This window comes from Pocillopora verrucosa, chromosome 4 (genome assembly GCF_036669915.1).
Source record: "Pocillopora verrucosa isolate sample1 chromosome 4, ASM3666991v2, whole genome shotgun sequence".
Classification (NCBI taxonomy): domain Eukaryota; kingdom Metazoa; phylum Cnidaria; class Anthozoa; order Scleractinia; family Pocilloporidae; genus Pocillopora; species Pocillopora verrucosa.
Genome location: NC_089315.1, coordinates 4,818,890 through 4,839,829, shown reverse-complemented (window position 1 = coordinate 4,839,829; position 20,940 = coordinate 4,818,890). Strand labels below are relative to the sequence as shown.

Sequence of the window (20,940 nt, the reverse complement as noted above, 5' to 3'; positions counted from 1 at the left end):
AGCAGGTGAAACGCAATTCATTCCAGGATAAAATCGTTGGATGCAATATAACTTTCAATAATACATCCGATAGGTTGAAATCTTACAGTGCTAGCTTAGTGTACTTACTCGTTTTACGTGACGCGTGATTGGTTAAAAAACTTACTCGTGATGCGTGATTTGATAGAAAAATTCAGCGTGATGTGTGATTGGAACCTCCCCTTTGCCACCCTCTTTTCACAGACAACTCTATTCTTAGTTTGAATTTACCGCGAATTAGGCCCGCGAGAGCACCTGGACCAATCAAGATTAGCGTCTGGTTAATTTCTAACTTTACTCGTTAATATATCGAGAGAAAAATGGAAGAGAGGTGCAATGATTCTTGCTATAGTTCAAGTGCAGATTCGTGTGAACGAAGGCGTCCCAAGCTCACGTCTCGAGAAAAAGCAAACGACTAATTCATGATAGCATCACGCGTTGTGTGACTCGGTATTAACTTACGAGAGGAACCGTTTTTGTAAGCTGAACCGTTGAGAGAGCAAGCTTTTGTTTTGTTTCCGCGCTCTCCATCATCGCGCGGTATGGCGCCTCTTCGTTGTTTTGAATTTGAACTCTTTTCATGAAATTTTCTTTAGAGGGACCAGAATGAATGAATGAATAAATAAACAAAAAAGAATATAAACTACTTGGACTCATTTCCGATTAAAATAATAAATCTTAAAGGTGAAGGATAAGGTAATTTGAATTCTAGTTGATGGAGGTGGTGTTCTGGCCAAACTCACGCGACAGTAATTTATGCGTCAATCAATTCGAAGCTTCAACATCCGCCCTGGGCTTCGCCGGGTATTTGAACTTTTAAAGATTGGTTCATTTACATAATTTTCGCTATATTGGCAGAAAGAAACGTTTTTTTTTTTCGGTTTCTGTGCGATATTTGCTGAAACTATTCTCCCCTCGGTAAAAAGGCTACCACAATTCACCTGCCACTTTGGTGCATTCAGGATAAATTATTACTGACCAACTGAAAAGTTAAATTTTACGTATAAAAATTGATGGACGAAGCAATAAATTGACCGTTTTGTTTAAGAATACAGTGTCGCATCACAAGATGCGTTTATTAAGGAAATCAAGGACAACTGAGGCTGGAGATTCGACATGACATGGACAATTCATTTGAACTTTTCAATACTTAAAGACCTTAAAATCCGTAAGAACTCGTTAACAGTATTACCGTCGGATATTAATTTTAAGAGGTCTATTCATACCATTAACAAGTAAGCTGAACGATTAATGTTCCGTTCTGCCAGTGGTTGGTAATTTTAAATCTTAAGCCATTCTGATACAAGAAACTACCACAATCTTTATTGATGGATCAGTGATCAGTCTGGTCTCAATAACATATTAATCCGATTAATGTGAGTTACGAAATATATTCTTAGGGCCTTCTTTTGAATTATTTATTCAATAATTACAAAAATAATTTAATAAATTATATTTTAAAAAAATTCCTTCAGTATTTATTTCTTACCTACACAGTGTCTATAAAATGGGTGATTGAAAAATTAATCCCTGCGATTCACGTTTCTCTCAAGAGTTCACGCAAGTCAATTTTTTCTCTTTTCTTTTTCTATGGCATTTTGTACAGGAATACTCGTGGGTTTTCCTTTGTGTGGCAAATAGTGACTTCTACGGAGATTGAAGTTTCATTGGAGTGCCCGTCAGACAAAGGGAGAACAAGAAAAACTAACAGACATTTTTAGCTTCACGCTTTACTGACCGTAAGGACTAGCAAACCAGACCACTGAGCGAAAACTGAATAAATATCAAAGCATTGATTGTTTGTGTTCAATTGATTGATCTGTTGTCAGACCTATATTCGATCAACGGTTTGATGCGAAAGGTGTTTTTTACAATGCTGAATTCCGTGGCTTTGCAGGGAGAATATCTATCCATTCGCTCTCTCGTTCTTGGGTCCTCAGTTTATCTAAAGGGGCCTCCCAAGAATCCAGCCTTCTCGTGCATTCCCCCGCGCGATTCATTTCTTCTTCTGCCTCTTCGTCCCTTCCAAGAGCACGAAGAGCTATCGACATGGCTTGGTGGGAGTGAATCAGCTCGTCCTGTGTGTCCAATACTTTTTCTTGGTAATCAACTGCCTCTTTAAGGTATTCGAGGGCTCTAGGAAAGATGCAACGTCAAATAATGATTTTCTTCGACGTCTTCCGCCAAAAGAGGATGTCACATATTTACCGAGCGGTATTCACATCTGTACGATGTAGTCTCTTAGAAAATATTACCTCTAGGTCCAGTTTAAGAAATTAAATCATTCCTCCGTCTTACGATTCAAAACTAATTCTACGATGAAAAATATCTACATTATGATACATTTTGTTAGATATTTCACCTTTGAGTCATTTACTGCAATTTTTCAAACCAAAATACAACGAGTTTGAGGTCGTATAAGAAAATTTGACTTGACAGCAGTAAAATTAGAAGAAAAGGACGTGATCTAACGAGCAAAACAACACACACATCGCAACTGTCGCTTCATTGCCTAGCAACTTGTTGACGCCGCACGAATACAACGTAACATATTTTTGGACCAAACGAGCACTCCTCGAAATTATTTTTTTTCCTCGTTCTGGGCTTCAATGTTTTCCTCTAACCTTTTAACAGCAGGAAATCCATGTAAATTGAAATTTTGACGGAGTTGCATTGATTACGATAAAATATTTAAAAGAACAAATACACGAAGAATTAATGTTTTTGCTAGGGTCAATATTGCTTGCAATCGATTTTGTTGTTTATCTTTGCCAAGAGGGCATCGGATCTACATAATGCTTTCTGATAAATAGCAAAGTATCTTTACTCACGTTTCATAGTCCTGTTTCGCGCTGTAAGCCACACCCACATCATACAGAGACTTTGCAGTCTCCTGATGTTGCCCCAGCAGTTGCCTTCGGATTGAAATTGATCTGCTGCTGTAATTAATGGCGTTTTCGTAGTCACCCAAGGCGTGGTAACTGTTACCAATCCAACTAAGAGTGGTTGCCGTAAAAGGGTGGTCACCGAGTTTCTCTTCATAAACAGGAAGGACATTTAACAGCCATGTTTGTATGGCCATCATGTGATTCCGCTGCACCATTTGAGAAGCTGTTGGTCAAACGAAAAAAAAAAAATGATGCAAGGTCGATAGGTCGACTGTCTATTTTCAAAATTGCGCTTTTTCTTCAACTTACAAGACCCACATTAGTAATACCAATTGAGTACTAGTGGTGAAGAGCTTGACCTCATGCTACCCACCAGCCTATGCCACCAACGTCGCTTCCTAATTGTTGCATCAATTTATCTGCATGGTACTTAAACAATTTCAATCATAACGAAGCTTATGCAAGGTGGATCTAACTGCCTAGCTTTTATGGCAAAGATCAGTGAAGATAACTTTCTTAGTTCGTATAGTGTGATCGTCCGGGTGAGTGTAGTTCTGAAAAGAACTGTTGTTGGTGACTGACGTTTCGACAATCTGTGCGGAAGTCATCTTCAGAGTCAAGTAAAGAGTAGTTGGCAGTCGATGCCAAGTTGAGAGGCGTCTGTTCTAAGTTGGTAAACCAGCTTTCCAAAGTCAGTCGTTGAAAATAGTTTGTTTAGCAGAGTCCCAGTCGATTCTGTGACTTTATAACATCATCGACTGCCAACTACTCTTCACTTGACTCTGAAGATGACTTCCGCACAGGTTGTCGAAACGTCAGTCACCAACAACAGTTCTTTTCAGAACTACACTCACCCGGACGATCACACTATACGAACTACTGATACTCCTGGGTTCAAACCATTTACATAACTTTCTTAAGATAATTCCCTATAATATATATTACCATGAATGCATTAAGAAATTAAATTACCACCAACCTGCTAGATCGTTGAAACAGGCAGCTAACATGACATGGTCTTTGTTCCTCTTTAGTTTCTCTACTCTGTCCCGTCGCAATTTCAAGGCGATGTCGAGGTATCCATAGCCCTCATCAACGCGACCCTCGCGAACATAACAAAATCCAAACTTGCTCATGCACTGAGCACGAGTAGTTTCCTTCACGTTCGTAAGTGTGGAATGAATGTCATTTGCTTGAGTCAAAATTTCTCTGGCCTGACACAAGGCTCTTGGACAAATGTGAGGGGTACATGTGCAGCTTAATACTATCTTCATTCCGATGTTCGTCAAGCAAGCGCTGTAGAGGCGCAAGTGGGAGCGACATCGATACGCAAGCTTGCAAAAGAGCGACTGAAATTCTTGTTTGCGCATCACCTTTGAAAGAAATACAGCTGCCTTGTTGAAGGCTTCAATGCATTGCTCCCTGAAAGTTTGGTCAAGCTCAGGATGATCGTCTCCACACCAAGCCATGGCTTCCCGAATGTTGTCCTTTTCAGATCTGTACTGATCAATTGCCGACTTGCAATCTTTACTCAAGAAGGTTTCGCAAAGTGTAACAGCCAAGTCACTGTAATGACGAATGAAAGTTGATTTGGCGTCTATGTGATCAGACTTCAGTGAAAAGAAATCTCGTATGAAAGGATGGAGGGAATACTGACAACTTTCCCTGTCGAAGCGAAGGAGGCTGCTGTGCCTCAAGGAATTCAGGCAAGTTTGCAAATCAGCTGTGACAAATGACCGAAAGACTGTTTGGAATTGCTTTTGCGTGAATCTGTGGGGAAATGTAGAGAACATCACAAAAATCTTTTGATTTTCTTCACTTAAACGATCGAAACAGATTTCAAGACACTTGTCGATACGATCCTCATTCGGTAAAAAGTGAAGGTTTAATTCCCTTACAAGAGAACTTGGTGAAGAAGTGGCAAGTCTACGCGCCACCCTCTGTGGATTTTCTCTCTTCAGACTCGAGATCACTGTGCATATTATCAAGGGAATACCACCACAAACTCTGACCAGCTCCTTAATCAGATCGTCTTTCAGACCATCCTCACACCTTGAGAACATAGAAGCTGAATCGTTGTCATTCAGAGATTCTAGGTCAATCAATTCAAGAGGAAAAGACACATTTAAATCATAGGTTTCTCGAGATGTGAGGACAAGTTGAATATTTGGACTTTGTCCAAGGTCTTTAAGAAATGTCAAAAAGTTGTCCTTTGTGAATTTTCCCAACATTTCAGTACAGCAACCTTCGGATTTTAATTCCTGATGGTATTTATCCTTGCTAACTTTATCCTCAAGATGCAGCAAGTTGTCAATGTTTTCAATGATCAACACAACACTTTTTCTCCTTAAAGAAGATATACAACTCAGTACTTCAGTTATTGTGTTCTCACCGGGAACGTACCCAAGAGTCTCGATTATTGTGCTTGCTAAATCTTCTACACAAGTGACACCTCGACCTTTAACGTACGCGACAAACGTTTTCCTTTCGATCATCCTATGAGCGACCTCTATTACCACCGACGTTTTTCCATATCCAGGCGGTGCTACAATTTCAACAGCCTTGTTTGAAGACAGGGCAGTTATGATACGTTCGCATGTTTCATTGCGGCCCACCAAATCAATCCGATCTGGCAAGTTACCATAATGACCAGATTGTTCCTTCACTTCTGCAAGTTAAAAGACAGAAAGACCATCTACGCCTTTCCACTATTAATCGGAATAAAGCACAGCAGTCGTGCCTATCCCCCCCTCCCCCTCTCCCCCATTCACAGATTACAATAACTCATTACAAAAATATCAGGCCCGCGCAGAATACCTGGACAAACTAGCTATTCATGAGTACTGAAGGGGGAAGATTTGAATGCGGTCGCGCCTTGATAGGTCCAGGACAAGAGAAGAAAGGGCCGAAAATAGTCCAGCAGCGTCGATAAAACTTGCTTGACAGATTTCAGAAGCAACAAGTTAGAAAACCAAGATCGAGCTTTTGGAGAGGAAGAGAGAAAAACTAAAGGATGGCCTATTTGATAAAACCACTTATTTGCAAAATATACGATTCTCTGATCTCGGTGTATCAGCTGGTTCATGCAACATTAGTCCGCGCGAACACCATCCTATCTTAGCTGTCTGTATTCCAGGAATGATTTGTATTCTAGGAATGTAGTTAACTGAGAACGACGGCTGGTGATTTTCAAAAAATCTCAAGGGAGCGCCATCCAGAATTCGAAAGTGTGTTCTGTTAAGCTAAACTAAGTAATTTCCATCAACCGAACTTTGTAAACTCGAGGATTTTTCACGCAAACAATGAGAACCCCCCACGGGAGCTAATGAGCATACAATCATTTTACCGACATTTCACTCGCCCTCACTTCAATAAAAAAGGAAAGCAACTCTGGTGACAATTTAGAGTGTGAGTTAAATAGTTGCGTAGAAGTTGATAGCAACAACGAAAAAATTTGGATCTCGCTTTCACGTATATGCTCCAACAACAGAAAATGCCACAGATGAATCTATTGTAGACGGAAGGTTTAGAGTGGCTAAGAAGCATTTCTGAGAAATCGAGGTGCTAAACTCTTTGGATAATCAGATCCTGAGCTGTGAAAAATCCCCGTTTGTAACCATGTTTGTTGATTTTACAATTTTCAACATAATTTTGGCATGCAATTGCCTTTGGTTAAATTAAGGCGCAAACGGCCAATGATAAACTTTAGCATTTTGAATAGCCAGCTTTTAAAATTCGCTGAAGATCATGGTGGTATACTGATCAAGTTTGAAAACACCCCTTGAGGTGGCGAGAAGGCAAATCGTAGCCACTGTTATTAATCTACCATCGCGTACAAGCTACAGCCAATACGTAAGACTTCACGCCATTAACATATAGTTTTGCGAAGATTACTATTTGATGAGGTTTCTTCCCCACTTTAAAGCATTCTGAGCGTTAGCTCCTTGAATAATTAAGCTAAGTAAGGACAAGAAAATATTGACAAGCCCATTGGAAACGAACGTTCTTAGTTACATAATTATAGCACAATTTCGACCAAGGCTAATGCTATGAACATCAAGGGTGAATTAATGCTTTCCTACTTACCTATGTTAGGAAAAGAATCCTGTGCTTCTCTCTCAAAGCTAATTGAAAACATCTGATTTGGATCTGGCATGCTTGAGCTGTCCTTGAATGAACAACCAAGTCCTTGCAAGGCTAAATCTGAAGAAAGAGAAATGGTATCCAACATTCACACTTTGAGAATCTTTAAAACGTAACATGTGCCTGTACTCGATCACTTTTCTTCTAGCCATCTCTTGTACAAGGGGAACGAGGTAATGCACATCAGAGATCATTGCTCGTTGCATAACGAAAAATAGCAGGCTTGGAGCAAGAAACTGAAAGTACCGTAGCGACAGAAATTATTTCAGGAAAGGTAAACAATGAAGCTGTCAAGAAGCCCAATGTACTTACATCCGCGAATACTTACCAACTGTGTCTGGAAAATGCTCAGATATTATCTGTATAGCGTCGTTTCGCTGAATCCCGTCTAGTGCCTTTGCAATGTCACTTAATGCTGTTTCAGGGAACTTCGCGGCCACCCATTCTAGGACCTCTTTTGTAGGACTATTCCTGATTTGTTTGACATCAGCAAGCGCTCGACACACGTCAGCTGGTAAGTCCATTTTCCAGGCCAGATGTGTCCAGTTTTTTACTACAGGATTATCCTCTCGATTAAGTTCTAACGCCAACCTTTCTAAGAGTTCCGATCCAGGGGTTATGATATCTTTAAGAAACATGTCGTCTACAGAAAAGTAAAGGCAGCTACAGATCATTATTAGTTTACTTCCCAGGAATGGGGCCTTCACGCAGAGAGAGAACTTTTGCCCAATCGAGTCTTGAAATACTCATGCAGCCAATTGCATATTAGGTTCTACATAGGGAATGCCTTAAAAATAGCAGAATCTAGCTTTTTTATTGACAATTTAAAAACAAGTCGCAGGCTGCAAAGGTACTAGGCTTGGTTACACTTTAGTTATTTGTGATGCAGTACTGGCACTTTACCTCTTAGTTTCTCCTCATGAATAAATTTTATCAGATCCTTTCTGTTAATAGAATCCAGAGCTTCCCTTAGACTTAAAAGTGTCTTTTTTGGGCAATTGGTAACCAAATACTGGAACATTCTGGCGGTCGGATTTTCTGTCGATCGTCTCTCAAAATTCCAGCAGGTTTTTCTTGGCACACCTAGATTTAACGCCAAGGTATACCAGTTTGACACAACCAGTGACGTCCCGTCTAAGTCCAACGCAATTTTGTCCAATAGACCAACTTTGGGTGAAGGAACTTCGTTACTTGGCGAAGTGATCACATCAATAACTTTTTCATTGTCAGCGCAACCAGCTGATAGTCAAGCAAATTGAGAGAAACAAACTAAGTCTGAATTCCTGAGAACTTTGTCGATTAACTGTCACATACAGTGGAAAAATTTAAATTAAAAAAAAAAGATATGTTGCGATCATGATGAGCAGAACCTCCATGCAGCGTTTCACGAGACTCGCAATTCTCCCTCATACAAATTTGAACAGTTAAAAGCTAACATAAAAATCCTTCAAATAGTTTTTAAAAGCTCTCTGAAATCTATTTTTATTCAGACAGTTGACCAATGGTCATTTTTCAGTGAGCCAAGACCGTCCCTAAGAAGCAAAAACAACACCAACAAGGTCTACTAACTAACAGCATCAAAATCTGTGTCTCAGGAAAAACGGCAACCTCCAAACGTCCCTTAAATAATGACACAAACATAGCAATTGATTAGTTATTTTGTGATATACCTTTTGTGACCAGTAAACTGATTAGGTCGTTTCTTCCGATCTTTAGTAGGATGTCCTTTAGATCTTTAATCGTCAAATCTGGTTTCGAGGTCGCAAGATAATCAAATAATCGGATGGTAGGACTGATGTCACCGTACTGTCCAAGTCGTCTAATGACATCCAAGTCGACGTGCAGTATCGATGCCAAATGTCTCCAATTGCGTATAAATTTCATATCACTGTCCAAGCACAAACACAGCTTTCTTATGAACTCTGGATTACGTCGTAGAATGGCAGATAATTCAGACCCTAAACATGACAGAAAAGTCGGACAAAATGAGGGACTCTTTAAAGGCTTGAATTCCAGGAAAATTAGACTGACTACTTTCTCGGAAACAGTTCTGGGAAATCAATAATCATTAATGGTTTTTCTGTGTTTTGAATTTAATATACACGATAGCAAAACGTAAACAGGAAATACGGTAGCTTGTGTATCAAAATTATCCACAAGGCAAACAATTTCGATTAGCATCTATTCAGCCATGACCATGCAAAATGTTCAAAGCTCAATGAGGCATGGACGCGATGTTTTATTTTTAATGCAACAGTTTGATGATAACACCATTAACATATTCACCTAAACATACATTGCTTAGAAACAACTCAGTCTTAATCTTTTACATTATTAGTAACCCAGGCGTTTATCTAGCGGCCAGAGTTTGTCATAACTTACATGACCCGGCGTTTCAAATGTCACAATAGCTAATGTAAACCGTCACACAAATCGAAAGCACTTCGATTGGAAAGATTCTTGTCTGTGTTAGCTCATACATCCCTTAAACTATTAAACGCAAACAATATCCTTCTGATCGCGAGCTCAACTAATTTGTAGAAAGCCGTTTGCGATATTGTGTAGTCAGTTCTTTTAAAAAGACTTCCGCCATAGTTCCGCAATTACACAAATTCTAAACTTTTAAAAGTCGGAAAGTTGGTGGCCCTTTCGCAATCATTACTAACGGTGGCGGTCTTACCTGCTTTCAGTGAAAGCAGTGATTCCGAACTTATTTCGAAATTGCAAATATTTTCTTCGTAACTTTGAATAATCGTGACTACGACCTCGGTGTCGAAGACTTACTAATGCATTCAGCCATGATTTGGAGCGAAAGAAGTGAGAATTACTTACCAGTCGATGGAACTCTTTTCCGCAAATGAGCCATTGTAAACTATAACCGCCGATTTTTTTCGGGTAACGTCGTTCTTTTGTCAGTTCAACATCACGAACATAACTTTGAAGATTGCATGTAGTTGATCAATGTCGGACCAGTAGTGCGTTTACATAAATCTCTCTTTGGCGAAAGGACTACGGCTAAGAACTGGTAATTGAAATGCACTTCAGATGTATGCTGTGCAGCTGGAAACCAGTCAACCGGCTGAGCGGAGGAAAGTGTACTTCTCAGCGGATCAATGCGATGAAGATAAATCGAACGCTGAACCGGACTGTAAAAATTGCATGGCTAATGATGCATAATTGTGTCGCTGTTTTGCAACGAATTATCCCGTGGGGTAGATCCTTCGCTCGTCGTTACATAGGTACGATTTGGACGGTTCTGCATTCTGCATGACTTGAAATTCCAGAACGAAGCTTGCACCAATTCCATCTTAATTTAACTCACTATACTCTGAGACACAAATAGCGCAATCAAAACTGAATAAGGAGGAACAAATCAGCTCTTCCCCTCCCCCGGGAGTCTCAACCCAGGCCCTTATTGTGATTATAGCCTGTCGCCATGGTTTTGAATGTTTAGAAACCACGCGCTGACTCGTGCTTAGTGCGGCTCGTGTGTCACTTAAAAAAAGGCGGTTTAAGACTGCTTGTGGCTACTAGCACAACGCAATTTTTTATAGCATTGAAAATAACAAGAGTTTAAAGAATAATGTTAAAAAATACTGGCGTTGCAAATAAAACATTTGTATCAAAACAGAATTGAAAACCTACCGCATCCCACATACTTATGAGAACCCTGTTCTATAATAGTGGAGGCGCGGTGGCTTCATGATTAGTGCGCTCGACTCCGGATCGAGTGGTCCGGGTTCGAGTCCTGGCCGTGATCATTGTGTTATGTTCTTAGGCAAGACACTTTACTCTCACAGTGCTTCTCCTCATCCAGGTGTACAAATGGGTACCAGGAAATAAGCTGGGGGTAATCCTGCGATGGACTAGCATCTCATCCAGGGGGGAGTAGCAATACTCCCAGCCACTTCATGGCAAGGAAACCGGAGTAAAGTGCCGGCCCCATAGGTCACTTGGGCCTGTATAAAGGCTTTACTTTTTTATTGTTCCACAAGAGAAAGATGATTCGAGAATATAGTGACTATTTGACCTTAAACTTATAAATAAAATGGTAACAACTAATCATATTAACAATAGTAATAATAATAGTGATAAACATGGAAAGAGTAATGATTATTTATAGGGGCTGGCTCAAGAACCTCAAGGTTCCTCTATAGGCTTCTACTTTCGGTCTACAGTGATTAAACTATGTCTCTTCTAATTTTTCCTGTTAATAAAAATAGTCTTCTTATTTCATTGCAATTCCATTTTTGTGAGACTTTTGTTTCACACAACAAGGCATTTCGTGTTGTAGGATATGCCACCATTTCATCATTCCGTCGAATGGGGTCAAGGTGTCGTATTTCGGACCTTGCTTTCTTCGCAAGTCGCTGATTAAAATGGTAAAATGCTCTCTTCGAATAAATAAAAATTTTCTTCAAATTTTCCACAATGCGCAGATCAAACCTGTTTGGGTATTTCTTCAAGGTGGCATGTCTTAAGATTTGATGGAGTCACGGACACAGACAGGTTCAGGGAAGGAGATCCGAGAAAAGACGGAGGAATGCAAAAAAAGTGGTATCGAAAAAAAAGGGGAAGGGGGGGAACATACAGTGGAATGAGTCTGGTTGGAAGATGAATTGCTAGAGGAAAGAAAAAAACGACTGACTCCTCTTGATTACCCATTCACTATCCATTCTTTTCACAAGGCTTCTAAAGAGGTTACTTGTTAGTCTTTTCATAGCTATCGTACCTCAGCAAGAGAATAATATATTGACCTCAGATATTTTCAAATCAGAGATACCTTATAATAAGTCGCTTAAGCTTGGGTAGTTGCATTTCTCGTTGGGTGAAAGTAAAAAAATCTCGTTTTTTAATTATACTTCCTCGTTATATCAATCAGAAAAAAATACTACAAGAAAAATCCACTTCATGAGTGTAATATTAAGTTTCAAATGTAGAGCTAGTTTTTCTTGAGCACACTGTGCATGGTTGCGTGACACATGATTAATTCGTAAAAACCTTTCTCTGTGACCTCCTGGTTGTAGACGAGAGGAAACAACTAAGTTCTGTAGAGTCTTTTCGTCTTAAACGAAAAAAATTCCACCTTTTTTCCGTCAAATATTTTATTTCTGGTGATCATAACGACTTGAGGTTTGTACCGTAATTAAGTTGTAGTTTGTCATCCTGGTAAACAGGACTGCGTAGTCTACAGGATTCCCTTTGAGTGGCGGAAGGGCTAAATCGGCGAAGCTGGTAATAGTTGCATATTTACGGTCATGGGAGCAAAGGCAAGGTAGGTACATCTGACAGAGTATACATGCTGTTACATCGATTTCCATCAAGCTCTTTTTGAAAACCCAGACTGGCTCGATTTGCGTCAACAATATCCACAATTGTCATTTTCCCTTTACACTCGGTAACGACGTGAAACAATGCCAAAACGTCAACAAAAGTTAACGAACATATTTTCAGTTTCGAGTTTTGTATATTTCTATAATGTTCTAGCTTTGAACTTTGCCATCAACTTAAAATGATGATGATGATGATGATGATGTTAATATTGATAACGGCTACTTGAGGCAAGGGATCCTTTATTTATGTGTAAACTTTTAATGCAAAAAACAACTTGTTGGACAATTTACCTGTACCTTTAATTCAAACTTAGCCTCTGCCGAGCGCTTCTTTGTCGCCACATTTTTATCATTTATTTGACAATTTCCTCAGGCAAAATACGATAAAAATGTTTCTTCAACACTTTTTACTATTTCTACCTGATCGCTCAATTTAACTAACGAAGGTTTTCTTGTTAAGAGTTATCAACAATGTGGGTTTTTGGTTTGTCATGTTGAGAACCAGTATGAATTTGGGAAATGTCAACTTGCCAACACAATTGAAGGTTAACCTCCGCTCGATAACAGGATGTAGAATAGGATGTAACATTAAATATCTTCCTTTTTCGAAAAAAACTTAAAAGTCGGCTGTGGGATCAGGCATTCTGAAACTGTCCTGTGGTGAAATACCAGGTCGCTCCAAAGTTGATTCTGGAAAAAACGATAAACAGAAACTGCGATTAGGGTGCACAATAATGGTGAGTACGATTAAATGGATACTTATCACACTCGGAAGCTCTTCACGAAGATAACAGGATGTAGAATAAGATGTAAAATTAAATATCTTCCTTTTTCGAAAAAAAAACCCATAAAAATTGGCTGATTACAGCCACTCACCGACAAGAATCTAACAGGGGTTCTTCCAAAGTTTCGACTGACTGATACACAAGTATGGAGGTCTAAGAAAGGACGGACTTAGCGAGTCACTGCGCTGATTAAGTGTTCACGAGAGCCCATCGATCAATCAATAGATTGTTTTGCTTCCTTACAGTGTGAAAGATCCCTTTTTCAAAATCTTAGTTCTGTGCATGAGAAATCCATCCAATCTTTTTCTTCTTCTTTTTCTTCCTTTTCCAATTTTTTTGCGCACTCCACAGCACGTGTCATTTCTTCCTCTGCCTCGCTGTTTCTTCCGAGACCACGCAGAGCAATTGACATGTCTTGGTGAGTGTGAATCAGTTGATGATGTGTGTCTGATACTTCTTCTTGTAAATCAATTGCCTCTTTCAGATATCTAAGGGCGCTATAAGATTGAGAAGCATCAAATGTTTATCTGCTTTACTTTTATTTCTCATGGAAGAATCATTGATAAAGACTATGAGAACAGTTTGTTAAGCATTCCACATGGCTGTAATCCACCTAAAACGCAAATCCCAATAAAGGAGAATGACATCTTTCGTCTGAAAAATGGATATTTAAGATAACGATATGCTTTAGTTGGCATCTCAGTCATTCAACTGAACACATTGTACTAAGCCACTTTCCTAAGATGACATCAGACCTGAGAATAATTAATATAGGAATGACTAATGGGATATTTGGGCATAAGTAGCAATGCTTCTACTCATATTACCTTAGGTAATCTTCTTTCTCGCTGAAAGCCACTCCCAAACCATGAAGAGACCTCGCAGTTTCCTGATGGTGCCCCAGCAGTTGCTTTCTCATTTCAACTGATTTACCGATATATTTAACAGCATTTTCGTAGTCACCCAAGGCGTGGTAACTGTTGCCAATCCAGTCGAGTGTTGTTGCCGTGAAAGGATGCTCCCCGAGGTTCTGTTCATAGAGAGGAAGCACATAGCAGAGTCTTGTTTGGATAGCACACATGTGTTTCCTTCGCACCATCAGAGAAGCTGAAACGAAACACACGTAAATGAGAAGAAAAATTCAACAAGGGCTCAACCTTGTCGGATTGACCTCGTTTTTAATGAATATATGTGTGGTTTTTTTTTTACCAAGATCTCTGAGATCGACCTACTCGTAAATTTCCTTTATGAAGCACCGTAAAGCTCATGCAAGGTCCTTTTTGAGATCCTAACTAAACTAGCTTATAATAAATAGGTGAGAAAGCCAACATAACTGATTGTAGTGCATCCTCACTGGAGAGTGTCCTTTCATGACAATAAAATTTGAAGAGAGTAAGAAAAGTATCTTTTTTTCCCAACCTGCGATATCATTAATACACGCTCCTAACATGACTTTGTCCTGGGTCTCATCTGATTTTTTTTCTCTCTTTGTTCTTAATTCTATGGCCTCGTTAAGATAGTCATATCCTTCGTCAATGCGTCCCTCTCGAACACAACAGAATCCAAGCTTACTCAAGCAGTGGGCACGCGTAGCTTCATTCACGTCAGTAAGCTCTGAGTGGATTTGCTTAGCACGTGCCAAAAATCTCTTCGCTTGATATAACGCTCTAGGGCAAATGTACGGTTTGCATGTGCAGCTTAAAACTATTTTAACGCCAATGTTTGTCAAGCAAGCACTCAATAGATGCCTGTCATGTTGACATCGATACGCAAACTTGCAAAAGAGGGAAACAAACTCTTGTTTTCGCATCATCTTTGCGAGAAATACTGCGGCTTCGTTGAAAGCAGTAACGCAGTGCTCCCTCACGGTTTGTTCAAGCTCAGGATGATCATTTCCACACCAAGCCATAGCCTCTCGAACGTTGTCCTTTTCACATCTGTAGCGATTAATTGCAGACTTCTTATCCGCACTCAAAAATCTTTTGCAAAGGGAAACAATCAAGTCACTGTAGTGACGTAAGAAGACTGATTTGGCATCTTTGTGTTCAGGCATTGATGAAAAAAATTTTCTTATAAAAGGATGTAGAGAGTAAAGACAGTTATTTCTGTCAAAGTTTAGGAGGCTGCTTTGTTTCAAGCAACTTAGAGACATCTGCAGATCACCTTCAACTGAAGACTTGAAGCACGCGTCAAATTGTTCTTCCGTAAATCCGTTCGGAAATGTTGAGAACATTACAAATATCTTCTGGTTCTCGTCACTGAAGCGATTAAAACAGATCTGTAGACACTTGTAGATGCGTTCCTCACTCGCTAGAAAGTCAGGGCTCAGTAGTTTACGAAGAGTTTGAGGTGAACATGTGGTAAGTCTTTGGGTGAACCTCTCTGGATTTTCTCTTCTAAGAATTGAGCGAACAGTACAGATAATAAGAGGAATGCCGCCACAAAATCTGACCAGGTCATTTATCAAGCCTTCGTCCAGACTGTCGTCACACTTTTTAAACAAAGTAGCTGAATCATTTTCCTTCAGAGGCTTTAAATCAATCAGCTCAATAGGGAAAGACACACTGAAATCATAGAATTCTCTAGATGTTAGAACAAGATGAATGGTTGGGCATTTTCCTATGTCTTTTAGAAATGACAAAAATTCATCCTTTGTAAATTTTCCGCGCATTTTGGTGCAATAGTTTTTGGAGTTCAGCCCTTGCAGGTATTTATCCTTGCGAACTTGAGTCTCGAGGTGAAGTAAGTTGTCAATGTTTTCGATAAGAAGCACCGCTGACTTTGCTTTTAAGGCACGTATGCGACGAGTTGCCTCAGTGATAGTATATTCGCTGGGAACAAAACCTAAAGCTTCGATGATATCGCTTGCCAAGTCTTCTACGCAAGTGACACCTCTTGGATTAACATAAGCGATGAACTTTCCCTCGCTGATCAACCGATGGGCGACTTCTATTACCATAGAGGTTTTCCCATATCCAGGTGGCGCCACAATTTCAACCACCTTGTTTGAAGACAAGGCAGTTATGATCCTTTCGCAGGTTTCGTTACGGCCCACTAAATCTATTTGATCAGGCAATGTTCCACAGTGACCTGAATGTTCCCTTACGTCTGCAGCTACTGAAATGTAGAACAGTTTTTTGAGACTGGAATACTTAGGTAAAATAATCTTTTTCTACCTAACCATATCTATAGGGCACCAGATGTACAGCAAATCGGTCCTCTAATTCACAGCATTTCTCGCCAAAATAAGCTGTAGCCTAGTGCACGGTAGAGCTCAGGTAACATTTTTTTTTGGACAACTATTGGAAAATCTCTCTGTAAGCAATGGCTAACACTGCGAAGTTCATCCTAAATATTATGCTTTCTTTATCAATCTTAACAAGACATTTCATTGTTACTAAATTGGATCATGCACCTTAAACAGTAAAATCAGTGTTTTCTACTTACCTTCCTTTGGAAGAGAAACCTCCTTCAATTTGTAGCTGGTGGATAAATTCTGACCTGTGGGATCAGGCATTCTGAAACTGTCTTGTGGTGAACAACCAAATCGCTCCAAAGTTGATTCTGGAAAAAACGATAAACAGAAACTGCGATTAGGGTGCACAATAATGGCAAGTACGATTAAATGGATGCTTATCACACTCGGCAGCTCTTCACGAAGCAAGAGATCGTGGTGTAGACTGGCATAAGTAGCAATAGCAAATAGTTTTCGGACCCATTGAATTAATCGTTTATTTGTGTAATTAACAATTGAGTGGGGATGGCGCAGTGGTGATAGTGCTTGGCTCCCACCGCTGTGGCCTGGATCTGGCCCGGATTCCCGGAATTCCAGATCTGGCTTCATATCTCCGGTTAAAAATGTTTGTTGGTTGTCCTCCTTGCTCCGAGGTTTTTTCTCTGGGTCCCTCCACAAAAACTAACATTCCAAATTCCGTTTCGACCAGGAAATAGAGGACAGGAAGAGCCATCGAGTGGAATGTCCACTGCTAAATTACTGTTACTATGATTATCATTATATGTAAAACGAACCATTCTCAAAGTGATTACTCACCAACTGTGTCTGGAAATTGCTTTGATATAATCTGAATAGCATCGTTACGCTGGATCCTGTCCAACGCATTTGCGACGTCACTTAATGTTTTCTCCGGTAAGTTCACGGCCACCCATTGAATAACTTCCTTGGTGGGACTTTTCCGCTTATGTTCGGTCGCACCAAATTCCTGACGCACATCATCGGGCACGTTCAGTTTGCTGGCGAGATGGATCCAGTTTTTGACGCCTGGTACTTCTTCGCGGTTAAGGTTTTCTGCCATTGTTTCTACAAGTTCCGGTTTTTGTGCCATTACGTCCTTCAGAAATACTTCATCTACAAAGGAAAAAACATCAGTAAATCGAAAACTTTACACTGTTATTTCACTTATCTTTCAGTTCATCGATTCACAAATGCCAAGAACTTTTAAGATCTTGGCATTTATGTTTCAAATTAAAATCTTGATTAAAATCAAGAGCAAGTTATGTCTGATAATGTCTCTAGTTGTTGACAGGGAAACCATGGAAATACCGCTTGATCCCTCATCGGAAAACTGACATCTGCATTTATGTAGCAATTCATATTTCAGAGAGAAGTCCAAAGAAAAGTCCATGTTTTTTAACAGAGTTAGGCCCAAGGCTACACTAGACAGTCTTCACCGTTAGCAAGGTTTTGTTAGTTTTTTCATGTAGCCCAAAAGATCATAACCAACTCTGTCTGGGGTAAATTAATGTTTACGGTAAGTACCTCCTTGATTCTGTTCTTGTAGAATTTTTAGTACATCCTTCCTTTTGATGGAATCCAGGGCATCCTTCAGAGTTTTTAGTTTCATTTCTGGACAAGTAGTAACTAAATAATCCAATAGATTGTGGGTTGGATCATCTGTTGAACGTCGTTCAAACTCCCAACAAGTTTTTCTTGGCACTCCCAGTTTTATTGCCAAGTTGGACCAGCTTGACAATACCAGAGAGGTGAAGTCTAGGGCCAATGCAATTTCATCTAAAAGCCCAGCTGTTGGTGAAGGAGCTTGAATATTTCGTGACGTGATTATGTCTTTTACTTTTTCAGAGTCAATGCACCCGGCTAAGAGAGAGGAATATACGTCACATGTTTTGGCACTATTTCGTTTTTTAGCATTACGCCTATTTCACATTATTTGTCATCACTTGATCGTGACGGCAGAACTGTAATGCCAGTGATCAAACCCGGTCCCGCCCGAGGAAAATTCGAAAACCTTTTGGTACTAAATGGTTGAATTTGGGAGAAAACCTCAATCTCACAGTTTAATAATCCCTCAAAGGTATGTTACTCGAAGAAGTTACAAGCGTTTCGATAATTTTGGAAGCAACCAAGCTGCAAACTAGAAAAGAAAATTTTGGAGATACTTTCGCGTGAGGGAGACAAAAGTATTATTCTCTTCCTGATTGTTTTCAGAAGAGCAAGTGAGTCACTTAAAAGCTTTTGAGGCTAAATAGTTTAGCGCTATCACCTAATAATGAAAGGAGGTTATTTAAATGCTGCAATTAGTTAATGTGATAAAAAATTTTAAATCGGAATAGATCCTTCTACTATTGCACGCGTTGAAGATGCTCTACTTAACATACCTTTCGTGGACAGCAAACTAAACAAGTCGTTCCTCCTGATCTCCAGTAGCGCGTCTTTTAGTTGTTTAATCGTTAAATCCGGTTGTGTGACCTCGAGGAATTCAAACAATCGGATGGTAGGACTGTAGTCACTGTACTGCCCAAGTCTTTTAATGACATTTACGTCGACATCAAGATTCGTTGCTAACTGTCTCCAATTGGGTATAAATCTCATTTCTCTGTCCAAGCATAAGGCCAATTGCTCAATGAGCTTTGGTCTCTTTTCAAGGATGACAGACAATTTACTCCCTATGCATGGAAAACAGATAATGAAAAATTTTAATAAATGGTTAAAAAATTTTAAATTGCACTATCTAACAGTTAAACTATGAGCTCGCGATTTCTATCGCGTGATAGTTGATGGGGCGAATCTTAAAACAACTTTTCAGTTTTAATCTGCAGGTCATTCAAACCTTATCAATTAGACAAGCCTACGTTTTTAGTTCGTTTACAATCGCTTGCTGTTAAGCCTCTCATCACACTACCTATCACGCAATAGATAGTGACTAGCGTAGCCTATGAGATTGCAGCACTGATAGAACACAAGAAGATTTATTCTAGGCAGTCTTCCAACATGTTTTGCAGAAAAAAAATGACTAGAGCAGTGCCTCAGTTTTAAAGGAGATGAGATATTCTCCGTTCAAGTATCTTCTCTCCTTTGTTTACCTGAGGACTCACTCAAGCATGAACTGACACAAGCTGACATGACGCTGAGTCACCATCGATGTTTGAAGTCCTTAGGCCGAACGAACCCACTAAATACTATTTTTGGTTGAGCTCCAAAAACATCAAACTTTGAAGAACAAACCAAAAATGTACGAACAAGATGTCAAAACAATTTAAAAGTATTAAGCTCTTATGATGCATGTTATAGGCTAAATTTTTAAAATTGCACGAAGCGTGACGGGCAACTCAATTTGCACATATGCACGACAGTAATTTACTAGGTAAATCTCAACTTGGAACTGACCTTGTACATATCATCGCTGATTCAGACATTACAACAACACCAATATTCAGTTAAAGATAGTGTGTAGTATTCCACGTTTGGAGCTTCTGAAGCTGGTCTTACGTTATAACTAAACTATGTAATATATGCTTAGAAGAATGTAATTAACTTTTCATCGGTTTGTTGCGTCTTGAGATTCCTTTGCTGAAGCAGTTTGATCTCGCAGTTCCAGGCCATATTTTTATTGTACCTAAGACGTTACAGCCTCAGTTCCTTGTGTTGACTCTTCTCAGTTACGTTTTCCACGTTTAATAGAAAGATACTGAGTCTGCTTCCGCCTATATATTATGCGGAAATTATTTACTTATTCCCAAAACTAAAACCCGTAGCCTTTTCTGAGCCATTTTTCCTCACATTAACAACGTTACCAGGTTTTGATGAAACTTTTTATAATAAAACTACCACCTCAAAATTAACCAAAAACTTGAAGCCCCTGCACATTGACTTGATAATAATATTACTAGGCGTCAAGCAGAGTTCCGTTGCGAAGTTGTCGATTCAGCTATATTCCTCCTCAAGTATTCCTAGCTAGATCATAACAGTCAAAAGTTAAGGCAACTCGTTGAATCACTCACCAGTTGAAAAATCATCATCAGAAGACATCTTGAAGTTCTGACCACTGAATTTTCTCAGTTATCTTCGCTCCAGCGGTTATGAAGGCGAATTACTACACAGTCGATCAGTTTGTCATGTAATTCCACTAGCTGTTGATGAATCAGGGCTGGGACTGTCCTTTTGGGATCTCTCTTGGCTTGCTAACGGACAATCAACTTTGCAAATGCCTAACACTGTTTGGTTCAAATTAAAATGAACGTCGACAGGGTAACAGCATCAACTAAGGGAAGCCTGATCAAAGGTCGTCTACCAATGTTCTAGAATACCGAAGGGTAATCCAGCAAGGCGAAACGTGTCTAAGTCACCAAATCGAGCAAAGCCTGAGATAAGATCAGGTCTCTACGTGGTTTTAACCATGCAACTCTTGGTCACGGTAGCTGCGATGAAAATTGTTAAATGAACACGATCAGATGAAATTTCCACCAGACAAACTAAACGCGACCGAATTAAGTAAACCGCCTCCCCTTCCCCTCCCT

At 39.7% G+C, this 20,940-nt stretch overlaps 2 protein-coding genes across 6 annotated transcripts; both read right to left on the bottom strand.

Moving 5' to 3' along the window:
* Nucleotides 1-1,147: 1,147 nt before the first annotated feature.
* Nucleotides 1,148-10,361, bottom strand: LOC131794720 (uncharacterized). Its single transcript, XM_059112263.2, has 8 exons — nt 9,882-10,361; nt 8,720-9,007; nt 7,953-8,288; nt 7,378-7,692; nt 6,993-7,109; nt 3,886-5,574; nt 2,850-3,129; nt 1,148-2,154 (listed from the first exon to the last, which is right to left on the bottom strand). Exons 1-8 carry the CDS (start codon nt 9,913-9,915, stop codon nt 1,887-1,889), a joined length of 3,327 nt encoding a protein of 1,108 aa, XP_058968246.2. The 5' UTR covers nt 9,916-10,361; the 3' UTR covers nt 1,148-1,886.
* A 1,800-nt stretch (nt 10,362-12,161) lies between these two features.
* LOC131794745 (uncharacterized) lies at nt 12,162-20,915 on the bottom strand. 5 transcript variants are annotated; one of them, XR_010717219.1, is made up of 9 exons: nt 19,507-19,628; nt 18,802-19,089; nt 17,945-18,280; nt 17,219-17,533; nt 16,615-16,731; nt 14,587-16,284; nt 13,995-14,274; nt 13,259-13,664; nt 12,162-13,072 (listed from the first exon to the last, which is right to left on the bottom strand). XR_010717219.1 is itself a non-coding variant. In XM_059112290.2 (9 exons), exons 1-8 carry the CDS (start codon nt 20,450-20,452, stop codon nt 13,430-13,432), a joined length of 3,297 nt encoding a protein of 1,098 aa, XP_058968273.2. In that variant the 5' UTR covers nt 20,453-20,915; the 3' UTR covers nt 12,162-13,072; nt 13,411-13,429. The 5 variants fall into 5 exon arrangements, 4 of the variants coding, with proteins under 4 accessions (XP_058968273.2, XP_066021579.1, XP_066021580.1 ...); XM_059112290.2 differs by lacking the exon at nt 19,507-19,628 and adding an exon at nt 20,425-20,915 and having other exon boundaries at nt 13,411-13,664; XM_066165482.1 differs by having other exon boundaries at nt 13,411-13,664.
* Nucleotides 20,916-20,940: the final 25 nt, after the last annotated feature.